The 21,612-nt window shown below is 40.0% G+C and overlaps 1 protein-coding gene across 2 annotated transcripts in view; it reads right to left on the minus strand.

Moving 5' to 3' along the window:
- LAMA1 (laminin subunit alpha 1) overlaps positions 1-21,612 on the minus strand; it is a 127,432-nt gene that overhangs the window by 9,371 nt on the left and 96,449 nt on the right. For both annotated transcript variants that reach the window (XM_025204249.1, XM_025204250.1), the window contains exons 41-58: positions 20,507-20,623; positions 18,744-18,926; positions 18,262-18,416; positions 16,134-16,277; positions 14,411-14,544; positions 13,918-14,068; positions 13,228-13,352; positions 12,149-12,299; positions 10,909-11,053; positions 10,065-10,206; positions 8,346-8,460; positions 7,972-8,142; positions 6,617-6,768; positions 5,896-6,081; positions 5,272-5,434; positions 3,906-4,018; positions 2,740-2,929; positions 1,364-1,522 (exon numbers count right to left, since the gene is read on the minus strand). In XM_025204249.1, coding sequence (XP_025060034.1) covers positions 1,364-1,522; positions 2,740-2,929; positions 3,906-4,018; positions 5,272-5,434; positions 5,896-6,081; positions 6,617-6,768; positions 7,972-8,142; positions 8,346-8,460; positions 10,065-10,206; positions 10,909-11,053; positions 12,149-12,299; positions 13,228-13,352; positions 13,918-14,068; positions 14,411-14,544; positions 16,134-16,277; positions 18,262-18,416; positions 18,744-18,926; positions 20,507-20,623 — 2,696 coding nt within the window. The remainder of the gene's footprint in view (positions 1-1,363; positions 1,523-2,739; positions 2,930-3,905; positions 4,019-5,271; positions 5,435-5,895; positions 6,082-6,616; positions 6,769-7,971; positions 8,143-8,345; positions 8,461-10,064; positions 10,207-10,908; positions 11,054-12,148; positions 12,300-13,227; positions 13,353-13,917; positions 14,069-14,410; positions 14,545-16,133; positions 16,278-18,261; positions 18,417-18,743; positions 18,927-20,506; positions 20,624-21,612) is intronic.

Below are 21,612 nucleotides of genomic sequence, written 5' to 3' on the forward strand. Positions count from 1 at the left end.
AGAGATTCTGACTGCAGTGTCCCTAGAGTTACCTAAACCCTGGCTCTCACTGGAGCTTGGGCTACCATGCCAGGAAGCCCCGCCACACTAGGCAAAGCTGCATCTCAGGCCAAAGTGGCAGAGTTTGCCCACAGTGCCACTGGAGCTGCTGGCATGGGAAGTCCTACCACCATGGTCAAAGCTTGGGCTCTGGCTGCCACTGCAGGAAGCTCCAGCCCTGCAGCCAGAGTTAGAGCTTGGGCTCTGGTCATGGTAATTGAGCCTTTGACTCAATTGTGCATCTGGGGCTGCCTGCACCCTAGCAAAAGCCAGGGCATTGGCTACCACTGGATGCGCCATCTCTGTCCACAGTGGTTGAGTTCCTGTCCATAGAGCTGCTAGGGCTCTGGCCATGATGGCAAGTCTTTGCCTGACATGTTGCTTTGCCTGACATGTTGCTGGGGCTGCACCCTGGCTCTACTGGGGTGCAGGCTGCCACCATCAGTGCAGCAAGAGCCAGGACTCTGGCTGCAATGGTGGGGCCACTGCAGTACTGGCCATAGCAGTACAGGGTTGGACACGCACACAAACACAATCTGCAGGGTCTCTCTCTCATGCTCCCTGTGCCTACAGGATCTCTCTATTGCATGCACATATACTGTCCCTGCAGGGTCTCTCTCTCTCTCTCTCTCACACACATATACGCTCCCTCCCCCGCAGGATTTCTTTCACTTGTACAAACACACACGTGCAGACACGCACGCATTCTATGTCCCAGCAGCTTACTGAATTATCATTAATGAAAACACAAGCGCATATATGCACGCAAGCACACACACACACACACACACGCACACACACGTTCATGCGTGCATTCACACATACTGTCTCCTTGCAGGTCAAGGTGTTGACTGCTGCCACAGGCAGCCCCACAACCAGTGCCAGAGCTTCTGGTCACAGGGCTGCTCAGACTGCCAATGTGAGAGCTCTGGCATGAATCAGACTCTCAGAAAATTAGGGCTGGAAGGGACCTTAGGAGGTCATTTAGTACAACACTCTGTTGAAAGCAGGACTATCCCCAAGTATACCATGGCACGGAGGCACCTGAGAAGGAGGGAATAGGCTCTCCAACTGACCTGAGTTTGACACCCTTGCTTTAAAGTGATAAAACACTTCATTAGAAAATTATATTTATAAATTTATTTCCTAAGTCAGACCCAGACCCTCACTGTTCTTTAGGTGCCTAACTTATATTTGAAAGCAGAAGATTTAGGCATATAAGTACCTATCAGAATCTGGGTCCTCAGTCCATAAATTATGCTGTTAAGCTGGGAGTACCTACCCTTTATACATGTATAGCTAAGATATTAAATATAGTTCTTACATTTCCAATATTCTTAGCTGTATAATCTAAGGGAAGTCCTCCCAGATAGAGCTTCCCTTCAACATCCAGTGTGTTGCCATCTCCCAGAGCAATAACTGCTGCTGACTCCTGACCATCAACGATAATTATGCCTTTCCTTTTAACATATTCTGCCTTTATCTGAAAGAAAAGAGAAACTGTATCAAACTGCTGCTTACAATAAGAACAAACAAAATTCATTTTGGAAAAATGACACTTTCTAGAAGGTCGCTCGCTTCAGTGCATTGCTTGTGGGGCTGATATTGAAAAAAAAAAAATCACTGATCCCTTGAACTTACATCATAATGCAACAGCATGACTGTTAAATGGCTTTCATTTACAAGTTGCTTGTACTCAAGCACTTTATGGCCAGCACTGATTGTCTGTTGTCCAGTGTGCATGCACTTCAAAATCGTCTGATTAGTATTTGAAAGGTTAAGTAACAGACAACCAATCTGATGCCTCATTTAGCTGTGTTTATGGCACCAGCTAACAAGGATCATTAATTCTTGAATATTCCACCCCCCAACTAGAGCTCATCTAAGGTATCACTTAGACCAAGGCTCTTCTTTGCTTTTTTTGAGTGCAAAGTTATTTGGTATTCTACTTGTTATATTGCTTTGCAGATTTCTATGGTGGATATGGAAGATAGCATCTTTCTGCTTCCAGAGAACCCCATTCATGGGGTTAGAGCTCTATGCATGTAGAAGCAAGGGGAGGCCTAATGGGATATATTGTAATATTTTACTACCTGTTCAATGAAAATTTGAATTGAGGCTGATGCTGGCAGAGCTAGTGCCTGGTGCAGAGCTCCCCCTATACACTGTGTGAGCTACCTATCGTGCACAGAAAGGGGCCTCCCAGCAGCTAGCTGCAAAGTCTAATTAAGCTCTGCCACCATGTAAACAATGGAAGCACAGTGGCAAGGTAAAGAGGTGCAGGATCTCTGCACTGAAAACATTAGTCTCCACTCAATACTGTCACATGTATATTCATCCTCTACTCCCACAATTTTTTCTACATCCATGTAAGAATGCGTAGGAAACTTCTCCTGGGCAAGCTCAAATTTACAGTCCACTTTGCAGGATTTTCTTATGGAGGGGAGGGTTACCGCTTTTACTTGCTGCAATTTTAGTAAGTTCTTATCCCTAAATAAGGGGAGGTAACTATGTGTGTGACTTACTGTAAAATTAAGAAGAATAAAACTGGGGAAGTACTTATTGTACTTAATTAATTTGTAACAGTGGTAAAAGTCTTATGTCTTATTCCATCTGATGCCAATATGTGTGAAAGGCACTGTGATTTGGCTCAGTAACTGCAGGTGAAACAAGGTTAAGCACAAACCTCTTGATACCTACCATGTGCCATTTTCCATCACTGATGATAACAGGGTGAAAAGTCACTGCTTTTCCTTTTCCAAGATCAAATGAGAAATATAGCTGTCCCCCCAGAAGCTGAAGGGCTGCATAATCAACCTGATTCTGATGAGCCATGTAGTAAATCAGGCCACTAGAAGCATAGGTTCTGAGGTTCAGCTGAACAGAGAGTCTAAACAGTAACAATGAAATATTGTTGAAATCCTTTTTTCTGTATTCATAGGCAGGCATTATAGCTGGAAGAGTCTTACCTAAATCTTACAATAAAAGGGGATGCAGAGCAGTAAAGCAAAGTTACAGTCCATTATGTAGGTTTGAAAAAAAACGGTTCCAAATGCAATCCAAAATATAAAGTAATACAGCATGCACAGTTTCAATCATAAATACAAAGTGATTGTCACAGGCAGAACTGAACCTTTGAGGAGACTGGGGCCAGCTGTACCCTGTTGCAGGCTTGCCCACCTCCCAGGTGAAGGGAATGAGTCCCAGAGCAGCGTAGTAGAAGCTGGTAATTTGTAAGCAGGCCTGTTGGGATATAATGTGCAGCCTGAGGCCAAAGAAAGATTGAAAAAGGAAGGAGAAATGCTTGTTAGTTCCTAGGAAAGTAGAGGGGGGAGAAGTGATGGAGTGGGAAATGGATAAGTTAGTCTGTTGGAGGAAAGCCACAGCAGGGAGTCTCTTTAGCTTCCAGTCAGCTACACTGAGGCCTGAGAGAGATCTGCAGTGAGCAGGAGATTACTGCAGGATATCTATAAAAGACTGGATAAGAGGTTCTCTGAATCAGTCAAAGGTTAGGGTCTGGTTAGAGCTATATGGTTCAGGGGAGAGGGGTGGCAAAAGCAAGAATTCTTAGAAGAGATTTAGAAGTCTGTAAGGGACAGAGAGATTTGCTGAGTCTGAAGAAGGAGGATGGGAGACTTAAGTTTGAATTCAAGTACTGCATTGTAAATCTGAAAGGAGAATGTAGTTACAATGCAGTAACTCTGGTGCTTTATTTGATGGTAACAGAGTGAGGAAATTGAGACAGGGTCAGGGGTCTGATCTAGGTTTGGAGAGGATCCTCATTTAAAACTGTTTTCTCCTAGTAACCAAATATAAGGCAATGTGTGAGGGTGGGGGAGAGGGTGCATGATTCAAAATATACATACTTCCTTCTGACAGTACTCGGATTAAAAATCAGTACTAAGTGGCTGCCTCTGGCAAGTCCAAACTGGTGGGCACCGGGAACATGATCTGGCATTTCATCTTGTGCACACTGTGCCTATTAATGAAAAAGCTTTACTTAAAAAGAGAATATTCCACAAGTGCTATTCAAACACTCTGCTGCCGATTAGCACTACTACCTGGTACTGTAGCCGTGTTGTATTTTTGCTGCATGAAGTTGACGTATGAGATAAGCATGCAATTCAGTTAATCAAATACTATAACTTTCAAACATTTCAAGCCCTTGGTAGGGTCAAAGAAAATTACTTATAATGCTCAAACCATATTTTGTGTTGAGAACACATCTTTTCCTGCTTAGGGGTTATAGCTTTTGATTTATTAATTTACAGGCAGGTTTTTTGGTTTGTTTTTTTTTTTTTATTCAATGCAAAAGAGGACATAATAGAATTTCAGTAGGAAATTCTTTAGTGGTCCTTACTGGAGACATTTTTCTATCATTCAGTGAAGCTGCTCTTTTACCCTGATTTAAGGGATGAATAGCTGTGCAATGGTGTATGAACCATCACTATACTTCAGCTCTCAGAAAGACTGCTTATTTCTTTTTCTTTTTTGTAGCCATGTTGTATAAAAACCATGGTTCCTCTGCCACACACAACAGGAATGATTACAAGATACTTGAAGAAATGCTTCATAAAGATGCATGGGTACATATAGGGAAAGGGGATGCTGCCTCATTTTTCTTTGGAACAGAAAGAGATAAAAAGCTTTTGCAAACTACATGCAGACCTAATGCACATAGGTACAGACTATGGCACTTTTACAGTTGTCTGGATTTTCCTCTCACCACTGAAGGCATGGCAGGGACTGCACATGACCACGGAATTTGGTACAGTGAATTACATAAGTACAGTTTATTTGGTCACCTTTAACCTGCCCTGCTTTGTCAGCATTCATTAATTTTGGCAGTAAAACAAAGAGTAACCATGTCTTAAATTGACCTTGCTGGAAGGCCATTTTTCTTTTCATAAAGAGTTCTTTACATGCAAATAAACTACAGGTAGGTAAGCAATGGTAGGCTTAACTGCATTTCCCTCCACATGGCCTTCATAGCTATAAGGCCCAGTGGCTGTTGTATAGAATTATACCCTAGTGTTCGATTGCTTTAATCCTTGCCATTTTATACAAGGCATTGCTTATTTTACCTAGATTCCTCCATGCTATGACAAGTAGCAAAGCACATGGATCCATACTTTGGAAACAAGTTTAAAAATGTACATTTAGAACACAGCTTCTTTCCACTCAATACCTTTGTTCAACAAGAACAGTACGGACTAAGTCTGTAGTACGTACCTCCTTATTATCTGGAAGAGGCCTTAGAGGAACTGGCAAAGCCTGAAGGTCAGGTTGAATCTCAATATCTTCTGGATGTATTGCTGGTTTAGGCTTCTCTGAAAGCAAGCAGTTACCCATGTCCACATGTTGATACCTCACAGCAGTGGTGAAATCCAAAAGCCTATGTTTTAAAAGGAGATGGCTCTAAGTACATCAAAAGACTATAAGATCTAGTACTAATGTTAGTGAGTAAAAACTTGCAAATTAGTTAAAAATATTTGTAAATATATGCCATTATTCATGTAATGGTTTTGCTAAGCAGTAGGCCCATCCCCATGCATAAACGTGATAACTGAGAACCCAATTTTGTTTTTGTGCGCTATGCTTATATGCATTAAAGATATTTGAGGCAGACTGAATAACTGCAATCATGGACAAAAATAATCATTGAGGAAAGTTCAAAACTGATCTCTTCTGCACATTACAAGGTGCAGACATTGTGAGCACTGACATTGAGCACTGACACTCTGCTTGCCTATGTCTGTGTCCTGAAGGAGTTAAATCCAAAGCAACAATTTATATTTTATATATAGTCTTGCAGTTCCCATCTCCAAAACAGTGCTGCCATTCATTCTGACTTACTCCTTGTTAAAAATCAGATTGCTTATACATCCGTAAAAAGATCCAGTCATCTTCAACCCTAAGATGCCCTCGCCTGCTGGCACCCCACCAACATAGAAGTTGGAAATATTCATAGGACTAATTTCTGCTGATGAGCTGAGTCTCATTTCTGCAGGGTTACTTTCATCCACTTGTACAGTTATCATCCTGAAAGGGAAAAAGTAGAAATTCATTCAACAAAGAACTTCATTCCAACCTTATAAATGTCAAGTGCTAAGAAAGGAAGATTCTGTGATTTGTTTAATCCACCTAAGCCACATAAAAGTGATTCTTCTAAGAAAATTTTTAAAATGAAATACAATAGACGTGTTGATATCTTTACAAATACTTTTGATATCTAATCTTACTGCAGGTGTTTTAAAAGTAAACTAGACTTGCCTGTTCATCAAAATAATAAAATAACCAATTAAATATGTACTTTTTCTATCAGCAAATTAATATCCTTTACTCAGGTAGCCGATACTGTCTGGAGATTAAGAGAGCTTTCATACACAGCTTAAACAGTTGCTGTATGCTGCATGCAATTAACATATAAATCAGAACTTCTCCATTAACAGCGGAAAAACACAATCCTGATTATTCCACCCAAATGAGCTAGCTAAGTCAATTCTTCAGGGAACATGGTGAACTAACAATGACATGCAGTAATTAAACAAGTGGTACTGTACACAGTCTCATGCACCTCTTATTCCGGATCAGGATGACAGAGTGTTCTTGTCCATCACTGTATGTCCCATTAGCAGACTGGAGAATTACTTTTTTGGTACTTGCTCTGTCCCCTGCATTAACATGCACAGTGAGATGACCATCAATCAGTATGATGGAAAAGAAGGGCTGTGGAGATTAAATCATAAGATTATTATTTTCCTGCAATTCTGTTTCCTCTCATTTTATGCTTTATACAGAACATAATCTAGTTAAGTTTGCCTTCCAAAACTAGAAGCCATAAACAAACTCTGACAAAAATGTATCCATGACTTTTTTTTAAATTTCAATGTGAAATTATTTAGGAATAAAATAATGTAACACTTAAGTGTTCCTTGAGTTGTTTGCATCTCAAATATTGTAACACAGTGACAGTGAATGAGGAAAGACAACCAGAGAACTAAGCCTTCTACTAGAAGAAAAATACAAGCTTCGAAGCCTCTCACTCCGTGGTAAAAGATCAGGTTGCTACACAGGCATGTGTATGGTTTCAAACCCCTTGTATGTCAGCCAAGTCAAAGGAAAAAGAAAGAGTGCTGGATTCATTACTAGGATGTTGTCACTGAATTCTACTTGGGAGTGTCATCTTTCATATCAGCCTCCAACTAGTGGATGAGTGAACCCAAAACAATCCCCTTTGGCTGTTGGAAAGAAGAAGGAACATTCTAACTCTGTGTTGTTCCCTCACATTCTGCAGCCGTCAGTGTTTTAAGTTGAATGGTTGCTGCTTCTACCAGCCTCCTCCTAAGTTCAAGTGTAGTACCTGCTCCTACCTGCCTACCACTACTTTACTCCCTACCAAGACGTTACTGTTCAGATCTTCCTCTGAAGTGTCTGCCTCAGTTGTTCTTCACAGCCTTTCTAAGTATGGTATGGTGAAACCAACCCAACTCTTTTCTATTACAGTCAGCCCAGATACCAACCATAAAATGAATAATGCACTGCTCACTGTGTTGCCACTTGGCAAAATCATGGCTGTAGCACAGGTACTGGAATTGACTGTCTATGGATTTGGGACACAACCCTGTAATTGGTTTAGACTTTACACATATTTAAAAGGTTTTCTTTAAAACCATAAGTAGCAGACCATTTTTAACTGAAATGAAGGTTTATATTCAAAGTTAGCTTCATTTGCTTGTGAAAAATTCCTACTCCTTACACTAGAGAAATGCAAAACTCTAGAACTCTTGGTTCAGAGATGATTTCTACTCCTTACACTTTTGTTTAGCTCTGTTCATCCACTTTATACCCTTGAACTGAATAGCTAATTAGACATTTGGAAGCACAGACTGAAATAAAGTATTTGGGGCGTAAAAGTATTGAGATACTTACCAAATGTGCTTGTCTGCGTTGTCGCTTCCCTGCTCCCTTGTTGAGACCAGCAAGGATGATTCCGCTACTGTTCTTAGTAGCAAAAGTTGCCATCAGTTCTGTTTCAGGAGATAGGGGCTTAGGCTCTAATTCAATGTAGCCATCATTCAAGATGCTGACACTACGGATAGGCTATTTTGCAAAAGGAGAGAGATACTCAATAACTTTGTCCCCAGAATGATGTTCAGTGAGGGAGAACAGTATCAGTACTAGACTGACCAACTGAAAATTTATTAAAACATTAAGATAGTTTTACTTTCTATATTGTTATAATGAATCAGGTTCCATACCCAGCTAGATTATTAAAACCCAACAGATATGCTAGAATTTCCTACCTCCAATATGCAGCCTTTTCTTACACCATATGAGTTTCTAATCAAATCAAAGGTAGAGCGGGATATTTCCAAGTTCTTAATACAACCTACATATGTTCTGCTGCTAAGTCCTTTCCTGAAAAAAGAAGAAATTGGTTTAAACATTTAAACTGAGCTTTAGAGAGGAAAATGTTTTTGGAGGGCGGGGGAGGAATGATATTTTTCTTCAGAGAGAAAAAGAATCATTGATCTGAAGAGTCTGATCTGGCTCAATTAAGTTGGAATACTTTTGGCATTGTACTTAATGAGAGCAAACCCAGTAAAAATGTAGCTACAAACATACATTAAATCTTATCTGAACATCAGAATTCATAGAAAAGTAGAGCTGAAAGGGACACCCAGAGGACATCCAGTCCAAAACCCTGCCTGTGACAGGGCCATCCCTATTCAAACCATTATATGCAAATTCATTGTCTAACCTATTTAGCAAAACTACACATTGAACCCTGACACAATCACAAGCCATAACACCCTCACCTGCCACAGGTAAAGCAGGGGGACCACTGTGACCAATGTGGAAGCAGTGTCGGAATGCATGGCAGTATACTGCAATACCAAATGGTATGGGTACCATTACCAAAGCTTTGAGGTAAATCCTTAGCTGCAATGGCAGAGCTCTATGTAACTCATGGGACCTACTGAATTCATGGCAGAAGTGGGCTGTGTGGCCGATCTGTTCCCCCATGTGTCTCCCCTGCTGATTGGTGGAGGGGCTCTCGCTCCTGATCAGCAGGGAGGTAAAAACCGCCGTTTTAAATATGGTGCTATTTTTGCCTCCCAGCTGGTCAGCAGCAAGCAGCAGGGCCACCAGGGCCCCTCAACCAATCAGCAATGGGTGAGGGAACAAGGGAACTTGCAAGATTAAAGGAACTGAGACGCAACTAAGGAACTAAGAGAGACCCATTTTATCATCTGCTACTAGTTAACAAGCAGGGTATCCATGTACGATTGGCCTGCATCTATTTGTATTTCAGGAGTATATAACCGAAGTCAAGCTAGTTAAAAAAATAAATAGGATAAGGCCACCACTCATGTATGTAGCATTTTTTAAAGTATGACATAGGCCATGGGTCAGCAACTTACAGCCCATGGGCCAGAGTCTGCAAAGATCCAACCCAACCTGAGGCAGAACTGGCGGATTAGGCTGAAGATGTAACGGTACAGTGCCACTTGCCTCCTCCATGGCACCTCCCCTATGCAGCTCTCCCTGCTGCTTTTTCATGCCTACCCTAGGATTCCTGCAGAAGGGCTGGGGATCAGTGGCAAGGGCAAACAAATACCTTGGGCATGCCAAGGGCAAAGATTTGTGGCTTACTGTAGGGGGTAAAGTCACACGCTTCAGACCACAGGAGAAAAAGATTACCAAACCCTGGCCTAGAGAATAGGGGATGGGATTGCGACACATGAAATCTGGGTTCAAATTCTGTTTGTAAGCTTGGGAAATTCAGGTAATCTCTTTGTGCCTGTTTCCAAGTTACTAAAATGGAAATGATGATAATGAGAGAGCACAATATAAAAGACAACAAACAGATTTATAACTGGTATAAACTCATAACTTCAATGACTCTGCTGATTTCCACTCACTTCAGTGGGACAATGCCAATTTAGACCGACGAAAGAATATGCCTTAATACTTACAAACATAACTAGAGGAAAAAGATGGAAGAACTAACACTGTACCTCACAGCCCTTGTTCTTGGTAGTCCACCAATGTAAATTGGGTCCTTATCTGAACGATTGAGGTCCGAGGCTACTCCAGGGGATTCTCCTTGCTTGGTTTCCTTAGAATTAAGGTTATACGCATCCATGACTGCCAATACTCCTGAAAGGAAGTGAAAGTAAAAATCAGTGAAGAAGAACACTGGAAAACAATTTTCTAACTTAGCAATATTTTTGTATGAAATAAATGTACAAAGATTCTCAAAGTCACATAAGGAGAGAGGGATAGTTACTTTACTCTCAAGACTTCCTCTCTTAAAGGGAGAATTTCTTTACTCTCAAGATTTCATATATTTTGATAAGCTGACTAGTTTCTCTATTAAAATATACTTTTGGAACACCCCAAAGGAAAAACCATATATATTAAAATACATTATTAAAACTTGTAAGACGGTAGTTCCTGTAAGCCCTGGTCCTGGACCCTAGTGTGGCTGGTACCCTATAAATACAGAAGAAAAAAAGATGTTGCCCACTGCAAAGAGCCAGGCAAAGGCATTGCAATAGTTAAATATGATTTCATTCTTTTTCCTTTCATGCGTTTTAACAGTTTCTACACTTTACATATTATAAAGGCGGGGAAAATCAAGGCCAAGATTAACTCATACATCAGAGTGATCATTTGCCAAGCAACAGACTGGCATTGCCATCACTTACAAAAAAAGGAAGCACTATGGCAATGGCTGCCAAAGAATGAATATGCATTGAGAGTAGCCAGACCTAGTTATATATTGACATTCCTAATTACTGCTTTAGACATTTCTATTTGTGAAAGCTTAAATATTTATTTTTTCTGCCTGACTCTTACCTTGTTTCTTGTTGCGGCTGAATGAAATTTTATACCATGTCCCATTATTGTAACGATTCTCTGTTGAAAGAGTAAGTGGTCCTGAACCAAGATCAACAGTCAGTCTCACTTTGCCATCAACAAGTTCCAGAGACAAGAAATCTCTCTGCAGAAAAACATACAGATGGACTGAATGAAAATATAAAACCCATAGTACATAAATATGTGGAAGAAGTGGGATATTTTTATTAAAAACTGCAGGTGATTAATATAGTCAGTACACCCAGTGCTCAGAACTGGTACTGTATGCTCAAATTACATAACGTCATTTAAAATGTTATGTTTATTATTCATAGCATTTCAAATGATCAATTGTTTCATGTTTTTGTACAAGCCAAGGTGTGAAAGAATCTGGACTCTACCAAGATGTTTCCACAGGAACTGAACAAGTCCCTTGCACAGATTGAGTCATAATCTAGGCCATAGTTGTGCTGTCACTAATTCCACTCACGAGTGACAGAGAATTTTTGGTGGATTAATTGTAATCGCAGAGGACGCATCAACACAAGACGTTTACTACAGAGTAGACTAATTAGCTCTGTGGTAAATGTCTTGGTATCTACACATTCAGGGCTATTGGGCTGGAGTAAACTAATAAACTCCGCACCAGGGTGGTACTTGTAAAAGTTCTCTATGGTGTAATACAGTGTGCTAATCAGTTCCCAGATGGATAAGCTGTAAATACAAGTACTACCCTGCTGCAGAGTTTTTTAATCCACAGCAGTGCACGTTTAATCCTGGCTGGCTGAGGCACAAGGGTGCTTTAATGCAGGTGCTCTGCACTCGTGCCCCAGCCAGCCCCACCACTGCATAATAAGCCAGGTTGGAGCAGGCCCAAACTGGCAGGCTGACCCCCAGGCTCCCTGCCAGCTGGGGCTGCTCCAACCCAGCTCAACGTGCTGTAGTCCCGGTACACATTCAAACACTGTGCCCAGGAGCAATATACTCTAGTGCAATAGGTGCCAGAGTTTATTGCTGCACCTCAATTGCACATGCAGTTCCACCCAGAATATAGCAATGGTTCAGGATGCTACCACTGTCTCTCCTCTCTGGGTTCCCTTGGTAGCTGGGTCAAAGTTCTCTATGCTGTAATACAGTGTGATAATCAGTTCCCAGATGGATGAGCTGAAAGATGGGGAAAATTATTTACTGACGCTGAATACTAATTTTGATTGGTATAAAATCAAGCCAATTTTCTTACAGTGCCATTAGAAGCAAGATATAGCAGGAGCCCATTAGGGGAGAAGGTGCTGAAAAACATTATTATTTGAGTCACGGTGGAGCGGAGCGCCTTCTCCACAACTGAATATCCACTGCCATCAAAATGGAATGAAGTGTCTTCATCCTGAGGGCTATGAAAAGGAAAAAAAAATAGTTGAAATACTAACTACAAATTTTTCATTTTTAAAAACACCTTTTTTACGTGAAACCTGTAAGAATCAGTTAAATGTAGCCAGGAACAACATAATTAGGAAGAGTGACTGTAGAAGACTTGAATCTTTTATATCATAAATAACTAAGGGAGCCCAGCCAAGGGCTACTTTCATTAGAGAAACTCACAATGTCTAATTTAGCTTTGGGGAAATGTTTTCACAAGAGAGAAAATTCTCAGTCATGCTTTATGAAAGAAAAACAGTTACATTTCTCAAGGGGAGGAGGCTGCCTCTTACCTTCAAACTTTAAAGAATGGCATGCATTTCCCCAAATTCCTTGCATAATTGCATTTTCAGTAATTGTTTTATTATCATTCCCCCCTGCAATGGAGTTTTTGGGTTTTTTTGTATAATCATGCAGCACCCTCTGCTGGTTCTGCAAAGGCTAAGTAAAAGCTTATTTCTTTTTAATCCTACTTAACTGAAAAAAGTACAGCTACTGAAAATATAATGTCTACTAGAAAATTTTCTAGTAGAAGAAAGGAATAAATATGCTTTGCATATTCCAAATATTCTAAAATACAGATGTATACTGAAACTAATTGCTTACAATGGACAAATAAACACCACATATGCAAAAATCTATAAAAGTCTGAGAACCACATGAAAACAGTGAAACCAGGTAATAAATGGGAAAGGTACACAATAAATAGATTTAACCGGCACTTCTGACACCATCTGATACCATTCTTCAAACTCTTCTAATAACCACTGAAGTGCCACAGTTTGCCCAAATTCATCATACACTTAATGAACACAGAAACATAAAATAATAAAATGATATTTGTATCCAAGTGCTCCCACAATAAATGTACATGTTTTTAAGAAAAGATAGAGAAAATATTACCTTCCAAAGCATCCATTGCATTTACCCTCCCTTTCAATGTAATTCCAAAGACCAATAGATTTGCCATTCAAGGATGCCTCTCCCATGCATCCTTTGAAATGAGTCACCTTAACCGCTGGTGATTTCTGAGAGAGAAGAAATACATTTGATGAATAAGATTAAGGTTAACTACTTTGGAATGTCTCCAGCCAAATGGTTTCTATTGTTATTGAGCTTTTAACTAATGTTAGGGATAAATCACTGTGGAAGAACAACAAAAGGTTTTAGCGTGATTATTTATAATTATAATTCACATCTTAATGGATGAGTTTTGCCATGAGTAAAAAACAATGTCCTTGACCCATTTACAATCATAACAAAAAGGATAACAAATACCAATTATACCAAATCATGGAGGAAGGAGAATGAGGGAAAACAGACCAACTAGAAATTATTAAAATGATCCAAGAACCCCTACCGCCTACACTCATATTAACACTGAGAATTTCCTGATTGTCACTTTAAACATCATTTCCCCAGTAGTTTTATAATGGGATGATAGCTCTGGATACCATTCTTCATCCTTGCTTTTTGCACAGCATGCCTGACATTTCTTGGTCAACTAACCAATCAGCATAATTATTTCTAAATCAGGACAAGTATTTACAACAGGAAAAAACAATGTTGTAGAATAACATTTTTAGACATAACCTTGATTTGCCCTCCAAGTCCACCAACAAACATCAGTGTTGATTTGTTTACATCCAGTACAGTAGCTGTCCCAGGAGAGGTTGCAGTTTTAGTTAAGGGCTTCTGAGTGGAGCTCACTTCCTCTACACTCAGTGTACCAGTTTTTCCAAACCTTAAAAATCACAAAACACTGTAGATTAAAATACTTTCAGAAGCTACCCTGATGGGTCACTACATACCAACAAACTCATTCTAAGCTAACAAATCAGCTGTCACTGAGAGACTCAAACAGAACAGGTTCATGCATTTTAAAGAGTAATTCACATTTAGTCCAATAAAGCTCTCATTTTAGCCTAGTAATATAATCATGCAGCACTGCACTTCCGTAATTTGCATGGAATCACATTTTTCATAGTAGGTAAAAATTCACATGATACTACTAGCAGAAATCAAACTTTCAATTTAACTTGTTTAGAAAATGAAATATCTGTTACCCACATTAAACCAGCATTACCTGGCTGCATGTATCCTGTGCCACTTGTTGTTGTCAATTTGAAAATCAGGATACTCCACTCTTGTTGATCCAGAGCCCATATCCCAAAGAAAGGCTACTCTACCACGCCGCATCTCCACTGCTATAAAGTCATTCTGGAAAATGATGGTTGTTGCTTTAGTGTATTATACATGGCAGATTCCTGTACTGTTTAATACGTTTCTTTCTGAGTATATCTTGCTAAAACCACGCCTGTATCCCAGGTTTTCAAACCTGACTTTGGGCCAAACCATTCTCTATGAAGGAAAAACTTATATTAAAGCTAACAAATTCTTCCACTAATATACTTACTTCTCTCCATTCTCCTTCTTTCCCTCCTCCAAAACACACAAATCCAGACATGATATGAACTCAAAAGGCCAATAAAGACATAACAGGAATACAGAGCACACAGGAATTATGTGGAAATGGGCAATCTGTACAACTACTAGGACCACAAGGGGTGGGAAGAAAAGCACAACTTTCAACTGTGCTGTCATATGAGACTACTGTCAGGTCTCAGCAGAGCTCCATTTCAAATGGGGGGGACATGTCTAGTGGACAGAGAAGCCTACAATAATGAACCCAAGATAAAATGTATTTCATATGAGCATTGCCTACACATAGGGTAGGGGCCTCATAGCTACCTCGGCTAAATGTTGCTTGTTCCTTTGTGGCAAAAGGGGCACCTCTCAGCAGGAGAACCCAGTATGCTCTGCAGATGCAAAATTAAGGCCCCCTCTAGATATGCAGTTAAAGGTGTGATGGGATCTAATGTGTCATCCACACAGTTGTACCTCCTCCCCTGCCTCCATGTGCACTACATCCCATTGTGCCTTATTGCTGGTACAGGGAGAGCCCTGGCAAGAAGCAAGCTCCCATGGCTGGAAGACCCCTCTGTTGAGGGGCTCCTAGTTGTGGGGGTGCCTATCCACACCCCTGGAGCTGAAGGATCACAGCTGCCATGATCCCCCAGCCTCAGGGGTATGTGAACCCCTGGGATTGGAGAATCCTGACAGCCATGGTTTCACACACCCTGGGGCAGTCACACCCCCCAGGTGCTGGACCCAGCTAGGTCCTGGCACCCAGCATCCATGGCTGCAGGACTCTGGGTCCCTGTGCTGCTAGGACCCAGAGTAGGCAGCTGCTGGGACTAAGAGTCCCTTCAGTTGTGGGATTCCCAGCCCCAGCTGGGCAAGGTACACCCCTGCAGGGAAGATCCTGCTACACATACAAACTAAAAGCTCGATAGCAACCAGTTATAAAAGTTAGTACATGTTTTCAAGGGCTAATTTTTGTAGCTGGTTGGAGCCTTTTATTACTTGAAAGGTACTTTGCTGTACCTTTCAAGTAATAAAAGCTGGTCTCAAGGTAATTGCACAATAAATCAGTTAATTGTGCGATACCTGTAATGTATAGAAGGGGCCTAAGAGTGTTATGTTAACTGAGCTTCCTGGGCAGGGGGCAGGACAGAAAAACCTGCTACTTTCCATCCTCCTCCCTGCAGGAGTGAGTGGTACAACCACTAGAACACAGCCCTGCTGTGATCTACAGCAGATAATTATTCCTTCTTTCACACACACCTGCCTGGTGGCTTGTCTGGTTAGTTGTTGTGCATATATGTATGGAGAGAGAAGCATGTCAGTGCATATTTAAAATACTTGATTTCCAACATCTTCATTGAATGTTACACAACTAGACTTACATTTCCATTGCTACCCATATAGAAAAGAAGGTTGTCAGGTTCTGTTGTTTTAACATTTAATGTTAAGGTGTTGTAGTTAGAGGATGAAATCTGAGGCTGGTAGGCACGAATACAACCTCTGTCTGCTGATACTGCAACTTTAATCTGGGGGAAAAAAGAAAGGGAAACAAAAATACTTGTTGCGTACGAAGCACAGAGTAGGTTAGACAAATGCAAGAGATTTGCTGAGAGAGCTTCATATGAGCTAAATATTCATTAATAAGGCTGATTATAAACACACACACTTCTGCATGCCTAGATGATGGTTGAAAAAGTGAAATTGCCTAGTATATAGTAGGTAAAAGGGTGCCTCATCATCTGATCGTCTAGTCGTAGTACTCAAAATTAAAGAAATCTATCATATAGCAAGAACTACGTTAGTCATTAATACATTAGTATATGAGGCCCATTTATTAAGAAAAACATTGTATTAATATAAAAAAAGTAGATTTTAAGGGTTGAGAAAATTCAAAGGATCTCCCTTTTCCTTCCTCCTCTCCCCACCTCCAAAAGAAACTAGTCTGGTGAGTATATTTAGACCCCCCCAAAAATCTAAAAATTAAAAGGCTACGCTTCTATTCCAATAAAAGGAATGCAACAAATCTAAATCACTAGCAACAAATCTAAATCACTAGCAATGTATTTACTAATTCGTTAGAAAATCCATTTAGGATCTATTTAAAAATAAGGTTAATTAAGAAGATATTCAAAGTACTGATTTCTGATTCGCATAATTTATTTCACTAATATTGGAGAGACAATGCTTCTAACATGTGTGCATGTTCATGACTTTTGTACTCACAGGGCATGTCTACATGTGATGCTATGTCACCGCAGCAATGTGATATGGTGATGTAGTGTCCATGGGCAAAAACTGTGATGCTCCTGCTACGTCACCGTAGCAACATGCTCTCTTGGTATAGTGCCTTGCTATGGTGATGCAACAGATAAAAATAGCAGTGCACTGCTGGCACAGCGCAGTACAGGCTGTTACTGTACCATCATGTAGTACTTCCTTTGGAAATACTACATGACGGTGCAGTAACAACAGCGCTGTAGGGGCACATGTAGATGCGCCCACATTGAATAACAGGATCTAGTCCATTAACAGTTCTATTAAATACCTCTTTGGGTGTGTCCACATGTCATCCTATAGCAATGTAGTGATGCATTACGGCAACGTAGTGATCCCATTGGCCTACATGTGATCGCCAGCTATGTCGCCCGAGCAATGCACTCCCCTGGTATAGGGGAAATCCCTTGGAAATTTAACTCTGCATCATGCACATAGCCTAGTAACCACTCGTACAGCGCTGTGCTTTAGTACTTCCAAAATTAAGTACTAAAGCACAGTGCCATAGCAACGGTGCCGTACTGTGACATGTAGATGTGCACTTTGTGTCGTAATGATAAATTGCCATGGTCTATAACACGGTTTAAATACTTTTCTTACTTAGAGCTTTCAACTTTCAAAATGACCAATTCATAGTTTTGAAATATTTTGTATAAGCTAGTTTTTCTTTTAAAAGTAGACATAATGGATTAGGTCAGATGTAAGGCAACCTGGTTGACAGAACCTATTGTTGTGGGATAATCCACTCAAAAAATCTCATAATAATTCCCATATTCTATACACATGTATTCTATCTTTCTCACATAACTTCTCCTCAAATAGGCTGGGAAATCACCTTGCTCCAAAAACAAAGTCACTTCCATTCAACCACTTGTCTGGTTCCCACACAAACATCTCTCCACTTATTGCCTGACACATGACACTATTGTTTTTAAGCGAAATTCTCCCTTACAAATAAAAGGCAATAGGGAGGAGAAAGGGAAGCTTAATGGCTCACTGCTCTCACAGGTCCACAGATACAAAAAGCTCAAGGCTAAAATTCCTAACTCCCACCAACTAGCTATATTTACAGCATCCATTACTTCACTTCAGTGTAGATTTGCTTGATATGAAAGAACAACAGGACAGCTTTAAAAGTGACATTTAAGGCCTTTTTTGTCTCTAAAATACTTGTTGTTGAAAGGGGAAGAAAACCAAGTCACCTCAAGCTAGGAGCTTCAGGGATGATGTACTTACAGATGCTGCCTGCTTGCGGGCCTGACTGATGAGTTCTTTTATTTCAGACAGATTTCTGCTCAGGTTCTCTTCTAGCCTTTTCAGCGGTTTCAGCCTATCAAATAAAAGATTGGCTTGTGCTTCTACTTCTTTAACTTGTTGTTCAGCTGAGGTTGCTGCCAAAATAAGAAGGAGATGCTGAGGCAGCCTGAGATGGAAATTTAGTATTCAATTCTGGAATATACTGACCAAGATGGTATATACTGGGCAATTTTAGAGTGTATAGTGGTTAAATATCAATGAAAATATATACACATAATAGTAGTACATTAATTTGATATATATATGAAAAGAAGTAAGTTCAACTGAAAGAAATTCCATATATATATGTGTTTTTAAAAGCCAATCTACAGTTAGTGAATTTTTATTTAATGCTTATTGAGGTCCAATATTAGCATTGCATGCAATGACATTTCTACAGTGCAATGAAGCAGCTAACTAACCGGCTTTTGATGAGTCCATTATAAGTTCACTGGTTTTCCGCAATGTGTCATTAACTCTGGACAATGCAGATGAAGTGTTCATCAGCTTCTGAGTAAAATCCACAATATAGCTTACACCAGTAACATCACTTTTGTTCGCAGCCATAGCCATCTCTTTTGCTTCAACAATTTTGTCATTGGTATCTGGAATATAAGTGATTCTATATATCCCAATGATTGCATATGCCATTTCTCCACTTTTTCAGAGATTTGTATGAGTAAAAGACCAAGGTCATAAAGAGTATTTAGGCTTTCCTAAAAAGTCACTCCTGGCAGTCTAATTTATACTGGCACAGTAACGTGTTCAAAACATTATAAAGATTGTAGCTGACAGAATGTCTGATAACACACATAACATTTTGCAGATTTGTTTTCTTCAAGTTAGGTGAAAAAAATATTTTCAGGCTGACATTTTCTCTGTAAAATAATGAGTCTTTAAATGAACCGTTAAAAAAAATCCAAAATAAAACTGGGACCAGATGCCTGATTATCTAGTGCATTTTGAGCCATTAAGGGTATGTTTATATTACCCCAGCATGGTGTCAGGGTATGCTACACTGATACACACCATTACAGCTCTATGAATGCTACCTTCCAAGCCAGAGTTAAGAAAGCTGCCTTATTGCTATGCCGTATATCTGCCAGTAAATTCTACCTCTCAAGAGCTTTCTGGCACGCAGTATATACATGTCAAGAGAATTCAAGTGAGCTGAGGTAGCTAAAGATTCTGAATTTAGATGTTTAAATATTTTTTCTTCAAAACTTGAACTTCAGCAAACAATTACACCAAATGGCTTGTTTCTTGACCAGCTCTCACCAGGATATAAGCACAGATAAAACTAGATTTGAGTCTGTTCATCTGACACTTTTGAAAAAGAGGTCATTCTGTACAATCCAAGACACTGATTTTTAGGGGCAATCTAGAAAATAACTGTTAAGGTCAAGATACCAAACACATGACTTTTTAAAAATACTGGCCAGTTCCTGCTCTTACATACTTCTGGCAGAAGTGGCAGATTATGGCAATCACAGAGAGGCAGTTCCTGCTCTTAGATCCTTGGCCTCTGGGAAGAAGTTAGAGAAGCATGGTACTTACTCCATCTTCTGCCTCTGGCTCACATGACTTACATCAGGGGCAGATCAGACAGAGCAGATCTTGGCTTCACCATACCCAACCCCCAGCCTGCCCCTTTTCTGCCAGGATTGAAGGCATCTGTTATAAAAGTTAGCTGGATTTCTGGAATCAGCTTTGGTTATGAAGGGATTTCCCCTACACAGGTCACTTGCTGCCTCCTTAAGAAAGAAGCAACACAAAGTAACTCACTACCAAAGCTATATTCAAACAAGGAAGCTTATTTCATGCCATAAGTGAAGCCTTGACTTTGAATTACTAGCTTTATGTCAGTTAGCAACATAGCCTTAATTTTTCCATTAAAGTTACACTTCTGTGCGACTTAAGATCTGGCATTGTAAAAAAGGATGTTTTTAAACTTGGACATCTGTGAAACAGAACTGTTCTAATCTGGACATACAGTGAATCCTTCAATTCCTACAATGAAGAAACATTAGATGTAATGTATTACAGCTTCTCTTTTCCACTCTCTTCATATTAGTGTCTGCAATATTCAGGCCTGGTTTGTTTGAAATACTAACCTTTCTTAAAAAATAAATCCTATATGGCTTTTGAACAATAAGAGATGTGTAGTGAGACAGATTTCACTTACCATTAGGTAGTGCTCTCAGTGCTGTCACTGAAACTTTAAGCTGCTTAGCAATCTTATGAGAACCCTCCCGAACCTTTTGTACCTTTTTCCTCAATCCATTCAATCCAGACACAAGGCCTGTTGGAAGAAACAGCTGTGTTCTTTTCTATACGTGTACAAATGCAAAATACCTTGCAGCCCATACTAAATCAAAATCTTTAAAATAGTTCTTAAAAATAGTAAGATTAAGGTGCAAACAATTCAGAAATGAATCAAATGGAAGGTTTTTGGGTTTTTTAAAATCACATTAGGTATTTTAGTGAATACATACAAGTTTAAAATGAGTATAGTTATCGCTTCTCGGCCTCTTGAAGGCTCAGGTCATGTGCTGTAAATTTTCTGGGGCCTACAAGTTCAAGTACTTTATCACAAGTCCAGAACAAAATTGTTGTTCTTGGTTAAAGCAACTGGGTCAAAATGATGCATATATGATTAGGAAAAGGAAAGCAAATGAAATCATATTTGATTTCCATCATTATGTTAGGCTTTTAGAAATAAGATAACTTCTTATGATTCTGATATGATCCATCTAGGGATATTTTTACTGGCAATAAAAAATATGCATTCACTGACCAGTGAGATTATGCAGCCATATGCATATTTTCAAAAAATTTTTAGAGACAAAATGCAGCTTCTTATTACAACTTGATCTCAGTACAGTATCCACTCAGGAAGCGTCTACATGGTGCCCTATGGTGATGTAGCAACGTGCTATGTTGCCATAAGGCATGCTATGGCGATGTAGCAATCACGTGGGTCTACACACGATCACCAGCTACACAGCCATATTAGCGCACTCCCCCAGTATAGTGCACTACTACAGTGACACAGCAATGAAATCTACCTAGGCGCCACATGCACGACACAGCAACCACCCATACTGCATCGTGCTTTAGTACTTCCAAAAGGTGGTACTAAAGCACAATACCATAGCAATGTCATCATATGGCACCATGCAGGTGTACCCTCACTGTATGATCGATGCAAAACATCTTCCTTTATGGCAAGATTCTGTTCCAGCTGAAGTCAATGATAAAACTCCTACTGATGTCAGTGGTGCAGATCCA

This window comes from Alligator sinensis, unplaced genomic scaffold (genome assembly GCF_000455745.1).
Source record: "Alligator sinensis unplaced genomic scaffold, ASM45574v1 scaffold597_1, whole genome shotgun sequence".
Lineage (NCBI taxonomy): Eukaryota > Metazoa > Chordata > Crocodylia > Alligatoridae > Alligator > Alligator sinensis.